The 16,428-nt window shown below is 35.4% G+C and overlaps 2 protein-coding genes across 4 annotated transcripts; both read right to left on the reverse strand.

Annotated features, from left to right (window-relative positions):
* Positions 1-46: 46 nt before the first annotated feature.
* On the reverse strand, positions 47-14,253 carry LOC147541715 (large ribosomal subunit protein uL10-like). 3 transcript variants are annotated; one of them, XM_086634004.1, is made up of 5 exons: positions 4,349-4,765; positions 4,187-4,255; positions 3,546-3,644; positions 3,032-3,457; positions 47-324 (listed from the first exon to the last, which is right to left on the reverse strand). In XM_086634004.1, the coding sequence occupies exons 1-5, from the start codon at positions 4,619-4,621 to the stop codon at positions 217-219; spliced, it is 975 nt and encodes a 324-aa protein (XP_086490130.1). In that variant the 5' UTR covers positions 4,622-4,765; the 3' UTR covers positions 47-216. The 3 variants fall into 3 exon arrangements, with proteins under 3 accessions (XP_086490130.1, XP_086490131.1, XP_086490132.1); XM_086634005.1 differs by lacking the exon at positions 47-324 and adding an exon at positions 13,830-14,253 and having other exon boundaries at positions 2,745-3,457; positions 4,349-5,085; XM_086634006.1 differs by lacking the exon at positions 47-324 and adding an exon at positions 13,477-13,554 and having other exon boundaries at positions 2,745-3,457; positions 4,349-4,705.
* Positions 11,728-13,409, reverse strand: LOC147541716 (large ribosomal subunit protein uL10-like). The gene is made up of 4 exons (XM_086632411.1): positions 13,143-13,409; positions 12,982-13,050; positions 12,341-12,439; positions 11,728-12,252 (listed from the first exon to the last, which is right to left on the reverse strand). The coding sequence occupies exons 1-4, from the start codon at positions 13,407-13,409 to the stop codon at positions 11,728-11,730; spliced, it is 960 nt and encodes a 319-aa protein (XP_086488537.1).
* Positions 14,254-16,428: the final 2,175 nt, after the last annotated feature.

Below are 16,428 nucleotides of genomic sequence, written 5' to 3' on the forward strand. Positions count from 1 at the left end.
TTGTTAAAGAAAGTGAATAATATAAAAGAAATGACTTGCAACGAAATTTAGGAAGCCAAATTATTTCAAAGAATCAAGATATCACAATAAATATTCTTGGAGAGAAAAAAAAAGAAGTGAAAGCTCTGCATCTCTTGTAAATAAGTACTATGTCTTTTCACTACCATTAATATCAAAACTGGAAGTTGCAAATGTAGGGGTAAACTTTTTTATAATTTAAACCTCAGAACAAAGTGAATAAATCACCAAGTGCGTCCTCGTCTGATTCTTCATTCTTCTCATCTTCTTCGGCAGCTGCTGCCGGTGCAGCACTGGCTGCCACAACTGGAGCAGCAACTACAAACTTACTTGGATCCTTCAAGTACTCTTTAACTTTATCGGCTTTGGGGAATGAATAATTAGTAGCAACAGCAACAGACTGAACCTTCTTGTATGTATTGATAAACATGTGAGGAGCAGCAGCAAGTGTTGGGTACCAAGGGGTTCCGCCAATCTGTTAACTATGTATTATTAAGATGACTAGGAGGAAGACCATGCAATTGCACCCAAAACCAAGCCGATTCAAAGACGTGATCCCCAGGCATAACATTCGAACGACATTTTTGCAAGACTATCATTTCATTTTGAATAACCCAAGGGGAACTCTCCAAAGCAATATCAAGTTCAGTTGCTGTCATGAACTTAATAAGAAAAACATTATTCTTAACTTCAAAAATATTGAATCTATTAGGGCCATGTATAACCCTCGAGAGTCTGGTCAAAGCCTGGTTAATTTCAACTTTTTTGTCACTTTGAAACCAGATAACTCCATTTTTGACAATATCCAAATCCCACTCCACTGATCTAAATCTTCCCCTTCTACCACAATAGGAGTAGGTTCATTAGTTGTTAACGCAGCAAATTGTTGTATAAACTGATTACTTGGTGCAGCCATATTGGAAGTGAAAATGAAAGAATAATCAAATGAGATAAACTATAGAACAAAGTAGAAACAAGAATGGAGAAGAAGAATATGAGACAAAGACTGAATAAACTCCTATAGAGCGACAATGGAGGAATTCCCGGCTATAAACAACCTGAATTCGAGCAACCGAATTCAAAATTTAGCATCCTATAATTATGTTGTTAACAAGACAATCTTATTTTTCTATAATTTCCTTTCTACACTTTTATGTTAACAACATATATAAATATGTTATTATAAACTCTTAACAACAATATATGTAATCGCTCTGACTTGTTATAAAATGTTGACAACATGTATACTTCTGTTGTCAACAACATATATAAGACATTAGTTAAAATTTATTTGTCTATTAATGGATTTGTCAATTACAAAGCATAATATGCATAACATTTTAATTTTTATAAAAGATAAATTAAAAAATGCATTAGTTAAAATGTTTCTGTCGGAAACAAAATAAAAAACGCGGAAACATTTTTGCAAAACAACTCAAAAAAAAATTTGTTCAGAAATTTATAAAATTGTTGAGAGGAAACTAACATCTGTTTAGACATTTTAAAAAATATTTTTCACGTTGATTTAGACAGAAATTGTAGCAGGGACGAAATCGACCGCAAAATTCATTTCGAAGTTAAAGTTGTACTTCTGCGGAATGGTTTTTTTCAAATATTATTCAAGTTTGCACTTAATTTATTCAATTTTCATTTTGACTTCAATACCAACAATAATAAGATTAGGGTGTATATTGACCACAATTTGTAGTCAAATCCAACTACCCCAATTTTCAATTCTAATCAATTTTTTCTGTACTGCCTAGCACATAAAAAAATATCTAAAGAAATGGGGATAGACTTCTAGGTCAAAAATTATTTAGTGATATCTTAGGCTTTCACAATTCCGAAATCGTATAAAACTTAAATAGGAGTGTGAGTGAGAGGGTGCAATCAGTGCCGTCACACTGAACCTACGGCCTACCTCTATTTAGGCCATTTTCTCTTTTTTGTTGCAAATGATAAGGAAGATAGTTTATTACCCTGCCTAAAAGACATCTTACTTGGTACAGTCCACTGACTTGGACCAAGTCGTTAAACTCATACACCTCCCTTCACCTTTCTTTTATCTTTTTCACCATCATCATGGACGACACCCACCACCACAGTGGAGCAAAAGGCATAGTTTCACACACAAATAGCAACTCCAAGTTGGTCAAGAAATTAGGTTTGCAGGGCCAAAGCATATTCGGACCGAAGCATATTTTGATGTGAATTTACGAAATTTCAATCTTACTCAGGTTTTTTTTTTTGAAAAGATCTTCATTAATGAAACAAATGGATTACATAAACTTAATGAAGAAAACAAAGCGACAGAAACTGCACCGACCACAACCAGTTGGGGGTAAACAAACATAATTAAGTTGCGTCAAGAAACACACTAGCTGCCATCGAGTGGGCTCGGGTATTTTCCTCTCTGGGCACCGCCTTGAAGTAGACCGATTCCAAGTTGTCCACTAAGGTTTGAATTTCCAAAATAACCGATCTGACCCTCCATGGGATTGCCTCTCCGCCGTTTGATGCTGCCTCTATGATGGATTTGGAGTCCCCTATAAAGAGCACTTTAGTAAACCCTAGCTCATTAATTATTTGGGCAGCAAACAACTGCGCCTCACTCATGAGAGCAGAACTAGGGTTTATCTCTTTCCCTTCTCGAGCTATAACCAGTCCACTTTGGTCTTGAATTACTATACTCAGGTATTAGACATTGGGACTTCGTTCTTCTCATATTTCAAATAATCAAGATATCCCAATAAACATTCCATAAGAAAAAAAAAACAAAAAAGTGAAAGATCTCCATCTCTAGTAAAGAAGTATGTCTTTCAACTACCATTAATATCAAAATTGGAAATATGCAGGATGAAAAAAAAAAACACCAAATTCCTACTTTAGGGGTAACTTTTTTATAATTTAAACCTCAGAACAAAGTGAATAAATCACCAAGTGCGTCCTCGTCTGATTCTTCGTTCTTCTCATCTTCTTCGGCAGCTGCTGCTGGTGTAGCATTGGCTGCCACAACTGGAGCAGCAACTACAAACTTGCTTGGATCCTTCAAGTACTCTTTAACTTTATCGGCTTTGGGGAATGAATAATCAGTAGCAACAGCAACAGAAAGAACCTTCTTGTATGTATTGATAAACATGTGAGGAGCAGCAGCAAGTGTTGGGTATGAGATAGCCAAGGAGAGAGAAGTAACCATTGAAACACCAGCTGCAAATTTCCCCATTAAATCTTCTTCTGTTAGGTCAAGAACTTCTCGGTTGTAGACTGATCCATTATCGAACACGGAAACAACTACAAGACCATAGGAAAATGGTCTAATTCCGAGCTTTGCAAGTAAAGTAGCTTCAGAAGAACCAACTTTGTCACCTTTCTTGATAAGTTCGACTGGGGCTGAAATTTCAACTGAACCCTTGTTAATCTTGGTTGGGATATTAAGAGCCTGAATATAAATCAAACTTACATTATTATGTGAAATAAAAAGGAGAGAATACTACTACATGTTAGAAAAGAAAATTAGGCATGTGAACCTGGAAGAAGCTTGTTTGTGATGGATCCAATCCGGTGTTGCCGGGTGGTACAACGACATCAATTGGTGCAACAAGACCAACACGAGCAGGTGCTCCGACCTGTTGAGAATACAAGAAAACAATCATGTTGAAGCTAATGGATCCCATAAAGACGGGAAGAAAATAGCATAAGCATTCTCCTAATAAATCCATTAATCCCAATGGAAGTGATATTTATAAGCAATACATAGGATGCTTGTTACTAACCCTAATTAAGCAGCAACTTGAAATTAAGTCATAACGTACAAAATACTAGTAATATTTTTGATTGCAAACCCAGTTTAAGATATTATTAGTCAGCTGGATCAATGTCTTCAATTTACTAGCTATTACTACCCGGCTTCCAAGAGCCTAATTTTGGTTACTCATCATAAGCTGGTTTTTCATAATTAACAATCTCCGAAACATTAATCCTCCTCTCCTAAGATAATACTACTGTAGTTCTTAACTTCAACAACAATTAGTTGCATTCAATACTAAACAAATCATATAAGCATAATTAATAACTCTAATTGTTTTCAATTATCATTGATTGAGCTAAAATTGCAGAACTTCATTGCTATTATAAACATAGAATTAGAAAAACAAGTTGAAAAATTTACCTTGTACTTAGCAACTTCCTCACTAACTTCCTTCAAATCTCCCTTAGTGAAAATCAATCCAACGTTTCCCTATTATTATAAACATATATAGAATTAAATCATCAATTCAAAAAAAAAAAAAAAAAAGTAGTATTTCATAAAGAACCCTAGCTAATTTCATACCACTAGAAGTTGAATAAGATTGAGGAAAGCTTTGTTTCCAGTTTTCTCAGCATGAAGTCTAACGGATCTTTTAATCATAGTGTTCTTCCCCATTAAAACTACTGAATCTCCACCACGAAGACCCTTTCGGATTGTCTGTAATTGATTTGATCCTACATTATCAGCCTCTACTACTAAGATTTGAGTGTATTCATCGAGAAGAGTACAAAGCTTCTTATCGTATACTATCTTCTTGCCTGCTACTGGCTTTGTTCTCTTATTAGTACCCACCATTCTCTAGTCTCAAGATTTTACCAGTTTTAGCAATTGGAGTTAGGGTTAGCAATTGAAGATGGTTCTGTAATTCGTCTTGGTGGCCTCTATTTAAGCAATTGGAGATAAGCCCTAGTTGCCTTTATTAATGACGGTTTACTTTCTTTTTTCTTTTCTTTTTTTTTGATGAAGAATGGCGGTTTACTCTTCTTTTTCTTTATGAAGAATATTGGCGGTTTACTTGTTGCATAGGTTTTTTTCCAAAACGGTTATTTTTCAAATGGAACCCTAATTTATGACTGGTTTCCTCCCTAGCCCTTTAGTTTAAACCAAATACTCAGACGGTCCCCTATATTTTAAAGTTTCATGCTTTGATTGTTATCGTCTTGTTTTACTTTCCAAAAGAACCCCTTGTACTGAATAATTTGTTATTTTGTCTCTCCCTTTCTTCTCGGTTAACATCTTCTTTCTTCGTTTAACTTCGACTAGTTCTCCAAAGAGTACAAAAGCTTTTAAAGGCGTCAAAACTAATGGTGTGTTTGGATGGCGGAATCATGAATCCGCGGATTCATGAGTCCTTGGAATTCATGATTCCACGAATTCATGAATCTAAGTAATAATTTTTGGCTTGTTTGGCAACTTAGAATCCTATGATTTATTATTATTTGAGTATTTTTAAACGTCTTTAGAAAAAATATGATTTTTTAAAAAAATAATGATTTTGGAAAAAAATAATGATTTTGTAGAAGGAAATATTTTTTTGTTGATTTTAAGTTTGAAATTTATGTTCATTAATCCAAAATCCTAGCAAATCCTTGGGGGTGGGGTGGGATTTTAGTCCAATACAAATTTTGGAATTAAGAATCCTTAGGATTCAAGAGTCCTAGGATTCTTGGTAGCCAAACAGACCAAGGATTCATGATTCCTACCAAATTCCACTTTTGATAGGAATCCTGCAACCAAACACACCATAAGTGTAAAATGCGCCTCCTTTTCCTCACAACTCCTATCAAATTCGTCTTGAGGGAAGCGCCTTTAACGTTAACAGGGGCGATTTTAAAAATTCGCTCATAAGTAAGGTCATGTTTGGTCAAGTATGATTGTTATTGATCGATTTTACTCATAATTTATCTAATCCATAATCCTCATATAAAAAGTAAGTTGATAAAAGAGAGCAATATAATCGGTTAAGTTTCTCACAACCTCGGATAAACCTGCCCATGACTTTTCAGGAATTACCCCTTGTATAGCAGCGTTTAATTGGGCATTAGCCAAGTAATCAGACTGGTTGAGTTTTACCGAGTTAACAAGGTTGATACAACTCAGTTTCTTCTATATCTTGTGATAGTAATACTAATGTCTTGTATGTTCGTGGTGTTATTGATCGCAAAATGCACCTTAGAACATGTCAAATGTGTTGGGGCTCTTACTTGGGAGCCTAGGGGTTGAGGTTCTAACCGGGAAGCCTAGGGGTTGGGCTCCCCGTGGGACTAGGAATCCCTTCCGTCCCGACTCCCATTCCGGAGCCCAGGCTGAGGGGCTCCCAACTCTTAAATATGACTGTTGGGGTATCGCAACGATCATATTTGAGGTGGATCCTATATAAAGGGGATATACTCCTTTTTAATTTATTTTTTAATTGATTTTCTTAATCTATTTATTGTTTTAAAAAAAATTTATTTTTTGCAATTTTTTTAAAAATTTCATCTCTAGAATAATATCAAATTTTCATTTTATATTTGGATAATTTATAGTTAAAAATTGATTCAAAATTTCACATGTACATAATTTGGATTTGGGAGTCCGACATTGAAAAATCGCAGGGACTCTCAAAATTGGGAGGCCAAACCCCTACTTTGGACTTGCTCTCAAAATGTCGACCCTACGTTTCTTGGCCTCTGGCGAGCTCCGAAATGAGACTCATTTATTTTATTAATCTTGGATTAACTACAAAATGTCAAAATGCCTGGATTAATACAAAATGTAACTCACAAGTTTACAGGAGATCAATGAAAATTGAAGCTTCTAACTTCTAATTAGCTTTGTGGTTTAGAAGCTAAAGAACTTTTAAGTTTTATTTCAACTTAAATATATAAACAAAAAGCTTTTAGAAACAATAATTTTAGTAATAACTTTCTGTCTAAAGAAAGACAGACAAATTACTATAACCAATACCTTACCAAAATTTGACTTTTTAGGAAAAATAAGGTGCTACCTAAATGTTTATCGTGGCAAACCATAATTTTTTTATTTAAATATATTTTGATGATTTATAGTTTAAGATAGTAGTGCACCACAAACACAGACGGCAAAGGCAACACTTCAATTTGGATATACACATCCGGGCGTGAATCACGAAAGGGTCGTGTGCACATTGAGTCTAACTCGGGCTTACCCAGAGACTAGAGTGGTGGGTTTGACTCAAAGATTGGTGGGACCACGACCAACATTTTTTTTTTCAATTAAATCCCATAAATCATAAGAGTATTACAAGAAGGTAAAAATCAAAGAACTGATTCAAACCCTACAAATAACTAATGAGCAACAAGGGGTAAAATGTAAACAACCAGGACTAAGTTGCCGGAGCAGCCAACTCGTGGGCCAAACTGTTACAATTTCGAGGGACGTGTGAGTAAATAACTTGGAACTTCTCAGCCAAGCCACGTAACTCCACCAGATCAGATTGGATTCTCCATGGGGCGCTATCTTCACCGTCCAATAGAAGATCTATTAGGGTTTTACAATCCCCCTCAAGTATAAATGAGCCCCATCCTTTCTCTATAGCCAAGAAAAACCCTAATTTGAAGCCAACAAGCTCACTGTGAAATGGTGATTTTGGTTGAAAAACCGATGTTTTTTCTCCAAGAATAGCTCCAGAATAGTTTCTTGCGACTGCGGCTGCCGAAGCTCTATCCACTTTGTATGATCCATCAACATTGATTTTGATCATATTCTCTGAAGGGGGCTGCCAAATTTGTTCCTGCATGTTAAAGTTAGAGATTAGAGAAGGGGTGGAGGACTCGTACCTTTGTGCTTGTTTAGTCTTAAACCAAACTCGTCTGAGATCGATGGCTATGTCTCGAAAAATGAAGTCATTTCTCGACTTCCACCATTCCCACAACATAGAGCTATAAGTTTTCCATTTTGACATCCCATTTAATCCTTCATTTAAAAATTTAGTAATGTTTGTTATTGGATTGATGTCTAATGTTTGTAAGTAATCTTCCTCTGTTAATTGAAACAAGTCTTGTAAACATCTGCAGGAACCGAAAAGATGAGCAATGGTTTCGGATTCATTCGAGTTACATAACCGACATGTCTTCGATACCGATTGATTTCTTCTTCCAACGTTACTTAAAGTAGCCAGAGCATTATGAATTAAACGCCAGAGAAATAACTGAATCTTGGGATTAGAAGAAGTAAAGGTCCAAAATTTCTTCCAAGGGAGCAATTGAATTTCTGTATTATAACCAGGTAAACTCTTAATCTCTGAGATTCTAATATCCATATAAGATTATCATCAGGGAAATTATCTGAGATTCTAATATCCATAATTGCCTCAACTGTGGAGTTGTCAAAATAAAACCGAAGTAGATTATCATTCCATCTATTAGGATTAGTAAGAATCAAGTCAGAAACTTTATTTATATTCGGTGGTAAATCTAGAATTGGAGTAGGGATATGACCTTCTTTCTCTGGGATCCATGGATCAGTAGTCAAGTTGATCGAATTACCATTTCCCAAATGCCACAAAATGTTTGCCTTTAAATTAGCCCTAGTCTTTAAGAGGGAAGACCAAAATGGCGACTGATTGGAAGTATGTTGCACCGTCCAGAAGTCCGAATTTCGACAATATTTGGACTTTAATAATTGAACCCATATAGATTTTGATTCATTTAAAAACCGTCATCCCATTTTTGCTATAAGAGATTCATTTACCTCTTCAAGCGAACGAATCCCTAATCCACCATATTGTTTAGGGCTGCATATAATATCCCAATTTATAAAATGTATCTTATGTTCAGATAGTCCGTGACCCCACCAAAAACATCTTTCGATTCTCTCTAAATTCTTGATAACCTGCTTAGGTAACATTTGAAAACTAAAATAATAAGTGCAATAAGAATTGAGAATTGATTTGACCAAGATAGTCTTACCTGCTTGCGAGATTAATTTTTCTTTCCACCCAGATAAAGTATTATGAAAATTTTCAATTAACCAATCATACGAATGAATTATATTTCCAGGTTGTAAAAGATGAGCTCCTAGATATTTAGCATGGGTATTCATAAGAGGTGCATTCAGAGAGGAAGTGAAAGAGCGTAATTATGCATAATCTCTAGAATTGCATGTAAATTATGCATAATCTCTAGAATTGCATGTAAATTATTGATAGTAGCTTTCCCATTTCCAGTCATCAATTAGCTCGTGTCAGCCTCAGTCCAGGCAAACTTGTGGCTAGCCAGTCTCAGACCAATCATATTCGTCGTGTTCAGTTTGTTGACTGAACCCCTGTAAATTAATTTCTATTTATTTATTAATTCTACGTTAATTTGTTTTAAGCTTTTTGTTTTCAAAATATATTTTTTTCGCAAACATATTTTAGAGATACCAAACCTATTTTATTAGTTGTGTTTATTTTACTTTTATTTTTTGTAGCTTTTATTTCACTTATTGAAGAATGAATTACTTTTTATTTGTAATTTTGTTTGTTAAAAAACAATTTTTTTTAGGCAACCGGTTCCCACTTAACCAACAACATAGTGAATGGTTTATCGACTCGCGGTCACTCTCTGCAACGGCCAACGGGCAACGCAAGCTTAGTATCTGTCAGACTCGTTATACACTATGACCTCAACTGATTGTACAATTTGTATTCAAGGGGGCAGGTTCCGTACTTCTGTCTTCATAGCATGTATTTAAGCAATCGGGGGAAAATCCTTGTTGCGTTTATGAACAACGATTTACTTTTTTTTTTTTTTATGAAGAATGGTGGTTTACTTGTTGCACCCGATTATTTTCAAAATGGTTATTTCTCTAATGGGTCCTTGTTTATTATCGAGTTCTAGCTCTCCGCCTACTTTATATAAAAAAAAATACACAAATGACCCCCTATTTATCGTTTTCATGTTTTGATTGTTGACGTCTTATTTTACTTCCCAAAGATACCTTGTATTAATTATTTTCTTATTTTCTCTCTCTCACTTTGTTTCTCATTGTTCTTAGTTAATGTCTTTTCAGTCGGTCCACCACCTTTTGGTATAGTAGTAGGACATCCCTCTTAAGCCCAGGACGTCTTAGGATCGAGCCTCGGTTGAAACAGTTTACCACCAAGATTTATCCCATATAATTTAGACACTATATATAGTAGGTGTTGTCGGGCTTTAGGCTCTTTGTTGTAAGGCTTTAGGCCTCTTTAAGTATTGGTTTAACTTAGGCAGTTATCGTGCTTATCACATCTTAATGATGTATCAATGTCTTGTAACAACTAATCTAGATTGTAGTCGATTTCACAAAAAAAAAAAATCGAGTCGTATAACTTTTTACTAGTTCTCCAAACGGTATGAAAGTATTACAGGCACCACTTAAGTGCAAAAGGCGCCCTTTCCCCACAACTCGCCTCAAATCTGTCTTAAGGGAAACACCTTTAACATTAATAGCGAGCGTTTCTTAAAACTTTTCTCTGAGGAAAGGTCATGTTTGGTCAATTATGGTAGTTATTGATTGATTTTACTTAGAAATTATCTAATTCATAATTCCATAAACAAAAGTAAGTTGATCAAAGAGAAAAGATAATCGGTGAAAAGTCGTCGACAACTATTATTGTCGACGACCCTTCATCAGGAAAAGAAAGAGGGTTCCTTAAACGAAATAGCTGATTTGGTTTGGAAAAAATCCCCCGTAAGTATATATGTTTTAGTTTAAGGGAAATCTTCCAAATATGAATGTGAATTTTGGTGAAGAGAACCATCCTTTTGGTGGACCACATAGAGATAGACATCCAACATTTTTCCAACCCAAAATTTTAAATGTCGTAGATTATTTTGGAAGGCCGTGGTTTCGGGAATAAAAAAAAATCTCCAAGGTATAAAGATTTTAGTCAATAAATATTGACTCAGGGGCATATTTATGTTTTAGTCCAAAATTTTGACTTAATCAAAGATTGCTCCTTAATCTTCATTTTCTCTCTAGCTCTCTCTCTCTCTCTCTCTCTCTCTCATATAGTCCTCTCTCTCCAATTGTCTCGCACCATCTCTCTCTTGTTCTCTTATTCTTTCTCTATTTTTTCTCTTAGTCTCTCTCTCGATTCCTCATTGTCAATCTCTTACTATCTCACTCTATTGCTCTCACTATTTACGTCTCTCGATCTTTCATTATTTTTCTTTCAATCTCTCGCGATTTCTCAATCGATCTCTCATCGTTTCTCTCCACCTCTCATACCAAAACCACTTCGGCAAAGGGAAGTGTTCTGTTCGTCGAAACCTGACATCGAGGAGGGTTTCCGGTGAAACACTCCTCGAGGCTTCTAGCTAAGCATTACGACCCCTAATTGGATCGGACCAGATGATCTTCCGGATAAAGTCATCGTTATCCTAGCTGACAAATTGAACGCATTGCCACTTTGGTCGAATGACACTCCTTCGGAACCGCAAGGATATATCCTTCAGTCTCCCACTTGTACTTAGAACAAGTGCAATGCTCGATTCTCATGTCAACTTAATGATTTACCTGCATATTATGATTACCTGCATTTCGCAAAACTAAGCTTTGATTTATTCTTTTTTTGAGAAAGAAGTAATATATTGATTATCGTACCGAGATATTTAATCTTTTTATCATTAACTAATAATAAGATACTTCACTATGATATGATCTGAATATAAAAACGAAAATCTTCAAAGATTTGTTAAAGAAAGTGAATAATATAAAAGAAATGACTTGCAACGAAATTTAGGAAGCCAAATTATTTCAAAGAATCAAGATATCACAATAAATATTCTTGGAGAGAAAAAAAAAGAAGTGAAAGCTCTGCATCTCTTGTAAATAAGTATTATGTCTTTTCATTACCATTAATATCAAAACTGGAAGTTGTAAATGTAGGGGGAAACTTTTTTATAATTTAAACCTCAGAACAAAGTGAATAAATCACCAAGTGCGTCCTCGTCTGATTCTTCATTCTTCTCATCTTCTTCGGCAGCTGCTGCCGGTGTAGCATTGGCTGCCACAACTGGAGCAGCAACTACAAACTTGCTTGGATCCTTCAAGTACTCTTTAACTTTATCGGCTTTGGGGAATGAATAATCAGTAGCAACAGCAACAGAAAGAACCTTCTTGTATGTATTGATAAACATGTGAGGAGCAGCAGCAAGTGTTGGGTATGAGATAGCCAAGGAGAGAGAAGTAACCATTGAAACACCAGCTGCAAATTTCCCCATTAAATCTTCTTCTGTTAGGTCAAGAACTTCTCGGTTGTAGACTGATCCATTATCGAACACGGAAACAACTACAAGACCATAGGAAAATGGTCTAATTCCGAGCTTTGCAAGTAAAGTAGCTTCAGAAGAACCAACTTTGTCACCTTTCTTGATAAGTTCGACTGGGGCTGAAATTTCAACTGAACCCTTGTTAATCTTGGTTGGGATATTAAGAACCTGAATATAAATCAAACTTACATTATTATGTGAAATAAAAAGGAGAGAATACTACTACATGTTAGAAAAGAAAATTAGGCATGTGAACCTGGAAGAAGCTTGTTTGTGATGGATCCAATCCGGTGTTGCCGGGTGGTACAACGACATCAATTGGTGCAACAAGACCAACACGAGCAGGTGCTCCGACCTGTTGAGAATACAAGAAAACAATCATGTTGAAGCTAATGGATCCCATAAAGACGGGAAGAAAATAGCATAAGCATTCTCCTAATAAATCCATTAATCCCAATGGAAGTGATATTTATAAGCAATACATAGGATGCTTGTTACTAACCCTAATTAAGCAGCAACTTGAAATTAAGTCATAACGTACAAAATACTAGTAATATTTTTGATTGCAAACCCAGTTTAAGATATTATTAGTCAGCTGGATCAATGTCTTCAATTTACTAGCTATTACTACCCGGCTTCCAAGAGCCTAATTTTGGTTACTCATCATAAGCTGGTTTTTCATAATTAACAATCTCCGAAACATTAATCCTCCTCTCCTAAGATAATACTACTGTAGTTCTTAACTTCAACAACAATTAGTTGCATTCAATACTAAACAAATCATATAAGCATAATTAATAACTCTAATTGTTTTCAATTATCATTGATTGAGCTAAAATTGCAGAACTTCATTGCTATTATAAACATAGAATTAGAAAAACAAGTTGAAAAATTTACCTTGTACTTAGCAACTTCCTCACTAACTTCCTTCAAATCTCCCTTAGTGAAAATCAATCCAACGTTTCCCTATTATTATAAACATATATAGAATTAAATCATCAATTCAAAAAAAAAAAAAAAAAGTAGTATTTCATAAAGAACCCTAGCTAATTTCATACCACTAGAAGTTGAATAAGATTGAGGAAAGCTTTGTTTCCAGTTTTCTCAGCATGAAGTCTAACGGATCTTTTAATCATAGTGTTCTTCCCCATTAAAACTACTGAATCTCCACGAAGACCCTTTCGGATGGTCTGTAATTGATTTGATCCTACATTATCAGCCTCTACTACTAAGATTTGAGTGTATTCATCAAGAAGAGTACAAAGCTTCTTATCGTATACTATCTTCTTGCCTGCTACTGGCTTTCTTCTCTTATTAGTCGACATTCTATATAGTCTCAAGATTTTACTGAGTTTTAGGTGGCTGGGGTTCTGTGTACTTCTTCTTGGTGGCCTCTATTTAAGCAATTGGAGAAAAGCCCTAGTTGCCTTTATTAATGGCGGTTTACTTTCTCTTTCTTTTTCCTTTGATGAAGAATGGCGGTTTACTCTTCTTTTTCTTTATGAAGAATATTGGCGGTTTACTTGGTGCACCCCTTTTTTTTAAAACGGTTATTTTTCAAATGGAACCCAAATTTATGACTTGGTTTACTGCCTAGCCCTTTTGTTTAAACGAAATACTCAGACGGTCCCCTATGTTCTAAAGTTTCATGCTTTGATTATCGTCTTGTTTTACTTTCCAAAAGAACCCCTTGTACTGATTAATTTGTTATTTTGTCTCTCCCTTTCTTCTAGTTTAACTTCGACTAGTTCTCCAAAGACTACAAAAGCTTTTAAAGGCATCAAAATTTAGTGTAAAAAGCGCGCATCCTTTTCCTCACAACTCCTCTCAAATTTGTCTTGAAGGAAGCGCCTTTAACATTAACAGGGGGCGCTTTTAAAACTTCGCTCTTAAGTAAGGCCATGTTTGGTCAAGTATGATAGTTATTGATCGATTTTACTCATAATTTATCTAATCCATAATCCCCATATAAAAAGTAAGTTGGTAAAAGAGAGCAATATAATCGGTTAAGTTTCTCACAACCTCTGGTAAACCCGCCCATGACTTCTCAGGAATTATCCTTTGTGTAGCAGCGTTTCATTAAGCATTAGCCATGTAATCAGACTGGCTGAGTTTTACCGAGTCAATAAGGTGGACACAACTCAGTCTTTTCTGTATCCTGTGACAGTAATACTAATGTCTTGTATACTACAAAAAAAATGTCTAATAGGGACAAACGTTTTTACGTCTGTCCCTAATAAAGCAATAATGGGGACAATTTCATGCTATTTGTCCTTGATAGAATAACAATTCTCGACACGAAAAAGACGGGAAAAACTTTTTCGTTCTTCCCTCCGTATCTTTTTTCCTTTATTTGTTTTCCCCTTTTCTTTCTCTCTCCTCTTCACCACGATTTTATTCTCTGCACGATTTTCCTCTCTCCTCTTCAGCACGATTGATCTTCTTCTCGTTTTAGGTTAATCGTTCTAAAGTTTCTGTTGGTGATCTTCTTCTTTCCTGCGGCAGGCTTAGGGTTTCTTCTAGGATTTTGTGAAGCAAGTTGATCGAGAGTTGTCTTCTAGGGTTTCTGCTACGGGTCTCTCTCTCATGTGCATTGGTTTTGTCCTCTGCAATTTGGTCGTCTTCTTTTCTAGGTATTTTTCTGGCGGCATCACAGTTCGGTTACATCTCCTGCATCACTAGGTTTGTTGTTATCCTCCCCCTTTTTTTCTTCTTCTTCAGATTAATCAGTTAAAAGTTTAGAGCATCTCCAACCCCAGCCCGTCTTAGGCTGAAAAAAATCATTTTTTCACCCAAAATTTTTGGCCTCAGCTCAGCCTCTAAAATTCAGCTCCAACCCCAGCCTCTCTTGAGGCCGAAAATTTGTTTATGTGTGAAATGCGTGTGTGGCGTTTTTGTTACTGTGTGAGAAACATGTGTGATTTTGTGTATATACAAAACACGTGTTTGAACTATTTTTGAAATAAATTTTCGACAAAACAAAATAACATTTTTTTGACATTGAGTTCAAAAAGTTGTTATATTTATATGATATCGATACATCGTGAATAATATAGAATACATCATGAATTGAATTATCACAATAATCAGTTAAGATATCTTGGACTCAAATCATCTTAAAGTCTAACAAGTAAAAACCCATGTCCTTTAACAAAAAAAAAAAGTAAAAACCCATGTACAATCTATTTTCACATCTATAAAGTAAATCTTGATTTTTTTTTTTTTTTTGAACTTAAAGTAAATCTTGATGATAAATTGATTTCAAGAAATTGGATGTGAAAGTTCATGTTAGTCGGTAGAATTGAAGATACGAACTAAATAAATAACACAATAGTTTACGTGGTTCGGTCGGAGGATCACGACCTACATCCACAGAGAAAGCCATGAATGGCTGGATTATATTATCTCCACAATCGTGGGATTGATTGGTTACAGACTCAAAGACTCAATGCAACTCAATTCAATGTAAAATACATAGAGGTCACTTCTATTTACAGAGTGATTCGGGTATCTTATTATCCTAGGACTCTATCTAGGATAAGTACAAATAATGTCTTCATATATCTTGGACGGTTGATACGGATATCTACGGATCTCGATTCATCTCGATCTTTATACTCTAACACTCCCCCTCAAGTTGGAAGCGGAACTTGTGGAGTTTCCAACTTGAAAATTGAACTTGGAAAAGATGGATGTTGCTTGCATACGATCAGATTCAAACTTGAACTTGAACTTGAATTTTAATTTTTGTGTAATGTCGAACAATTGCCAATGGTGTTGAATTCTTCGTCTGCAACTTGAACTTGTAGTCGACATAAACTTGATATAATAATATCGTCTTTCGTAAGCTTGAATCTCATTCTTTTCTTCTTTGCTTTATTTCTTTCTCGAACTTAAATAAAAATTTGATGAGAAGGAGGTGAGCTTCAAATTTATCAACAAACTAAGGAGGAACCGATACCATATGTAGTTGATGATGGAAGAGAGGAACCGGTGGATCCACGAAGAGGATGATGAAGACATAGTGTCACAAAAAGAAGAGATAGGTGACAGAAAAATAGCGTCTCGAAACCATGTAAAATTTCACACTCACGTGAGAGAAACCATGAGGGAGAGATTACAACCCACGAGTGATATCGTGAGGAAGAGAGATATAGCCGAGAGATAAGCTCGTCGGATTATAAACCGAGAGGAAGATGGTGGATTACTCATAAAACTGAAAAGAAATCAGTGGTGGCTAATAGGGTGATGTCCAAATATTGGTCTAAGAAAAGGCCGAGAAAGTCAATCGGCGGAAAGAGAGGAAGCGGTCGTCGGTTGAAAAAAAAACCGAGGAGAAGAAAC

Source organism: Eschscholzia californica, unplaced genomic scaffold (assembly GCF_041429995.1).
Source record: "Eschscholzia californica isolate CP2 unplaced genomic scaffold, dmEscCali1.0.p SCAF_4, whole genome shotgun sequence".
NCBI classification, from domain to species: Eukaryota; Viridiplantae; Streptophyta; class Magnoliopsida; order Ranunculales; family Papaveraceae; genus Eschscholzia; species Eschscholzia californica.

Bases quoted from the DNA above. Each gene is read 5' to 3' on its own strand.
- LOC147541715 (XM_086634004.1), bottom strand. From the start codon at position 4,621: ATGGTGGGTACTAATAAGAGAACAAAGCCAGTAGCAGGCAAGAAGATA. The intron at 4,256-4,348 runs GTATGAAATTAG...TTATAATAATAG, and splicing joins ATCTTATTCAACTTCTAGTG to GGAAACGTTGGATTGATTTT. The intron at 3,458-3,545 runs GTTCACATGCCT...ATTTATATTCAG, and splicing joins CACAAACAAGCTTCTTCCAG to GCTCTTAATATCCCAACCAA.
- LOC147541716 (XM_086632411.1), bottom strand. From the start codon at position 13,409: ATGTCGACTAATAAGAGAAGAAAGCCAGTAGCAGGCAAGAAGATAGTA. The intron at 13,051-13,142 runs GTATGAAATTAG...TTATAATAATAG, and splicing joins ATCTTATTCAACTTCTAGTG to GGAAACGTTGGATTGATTTT. The intron at 12,440-12,981 runs GTAAATTTTTCA...TATTCTCAACAG, and splicing joins AGGAAGTTGCTAAGTACAAG to GTCGGAGCACCTGCTCGTGT.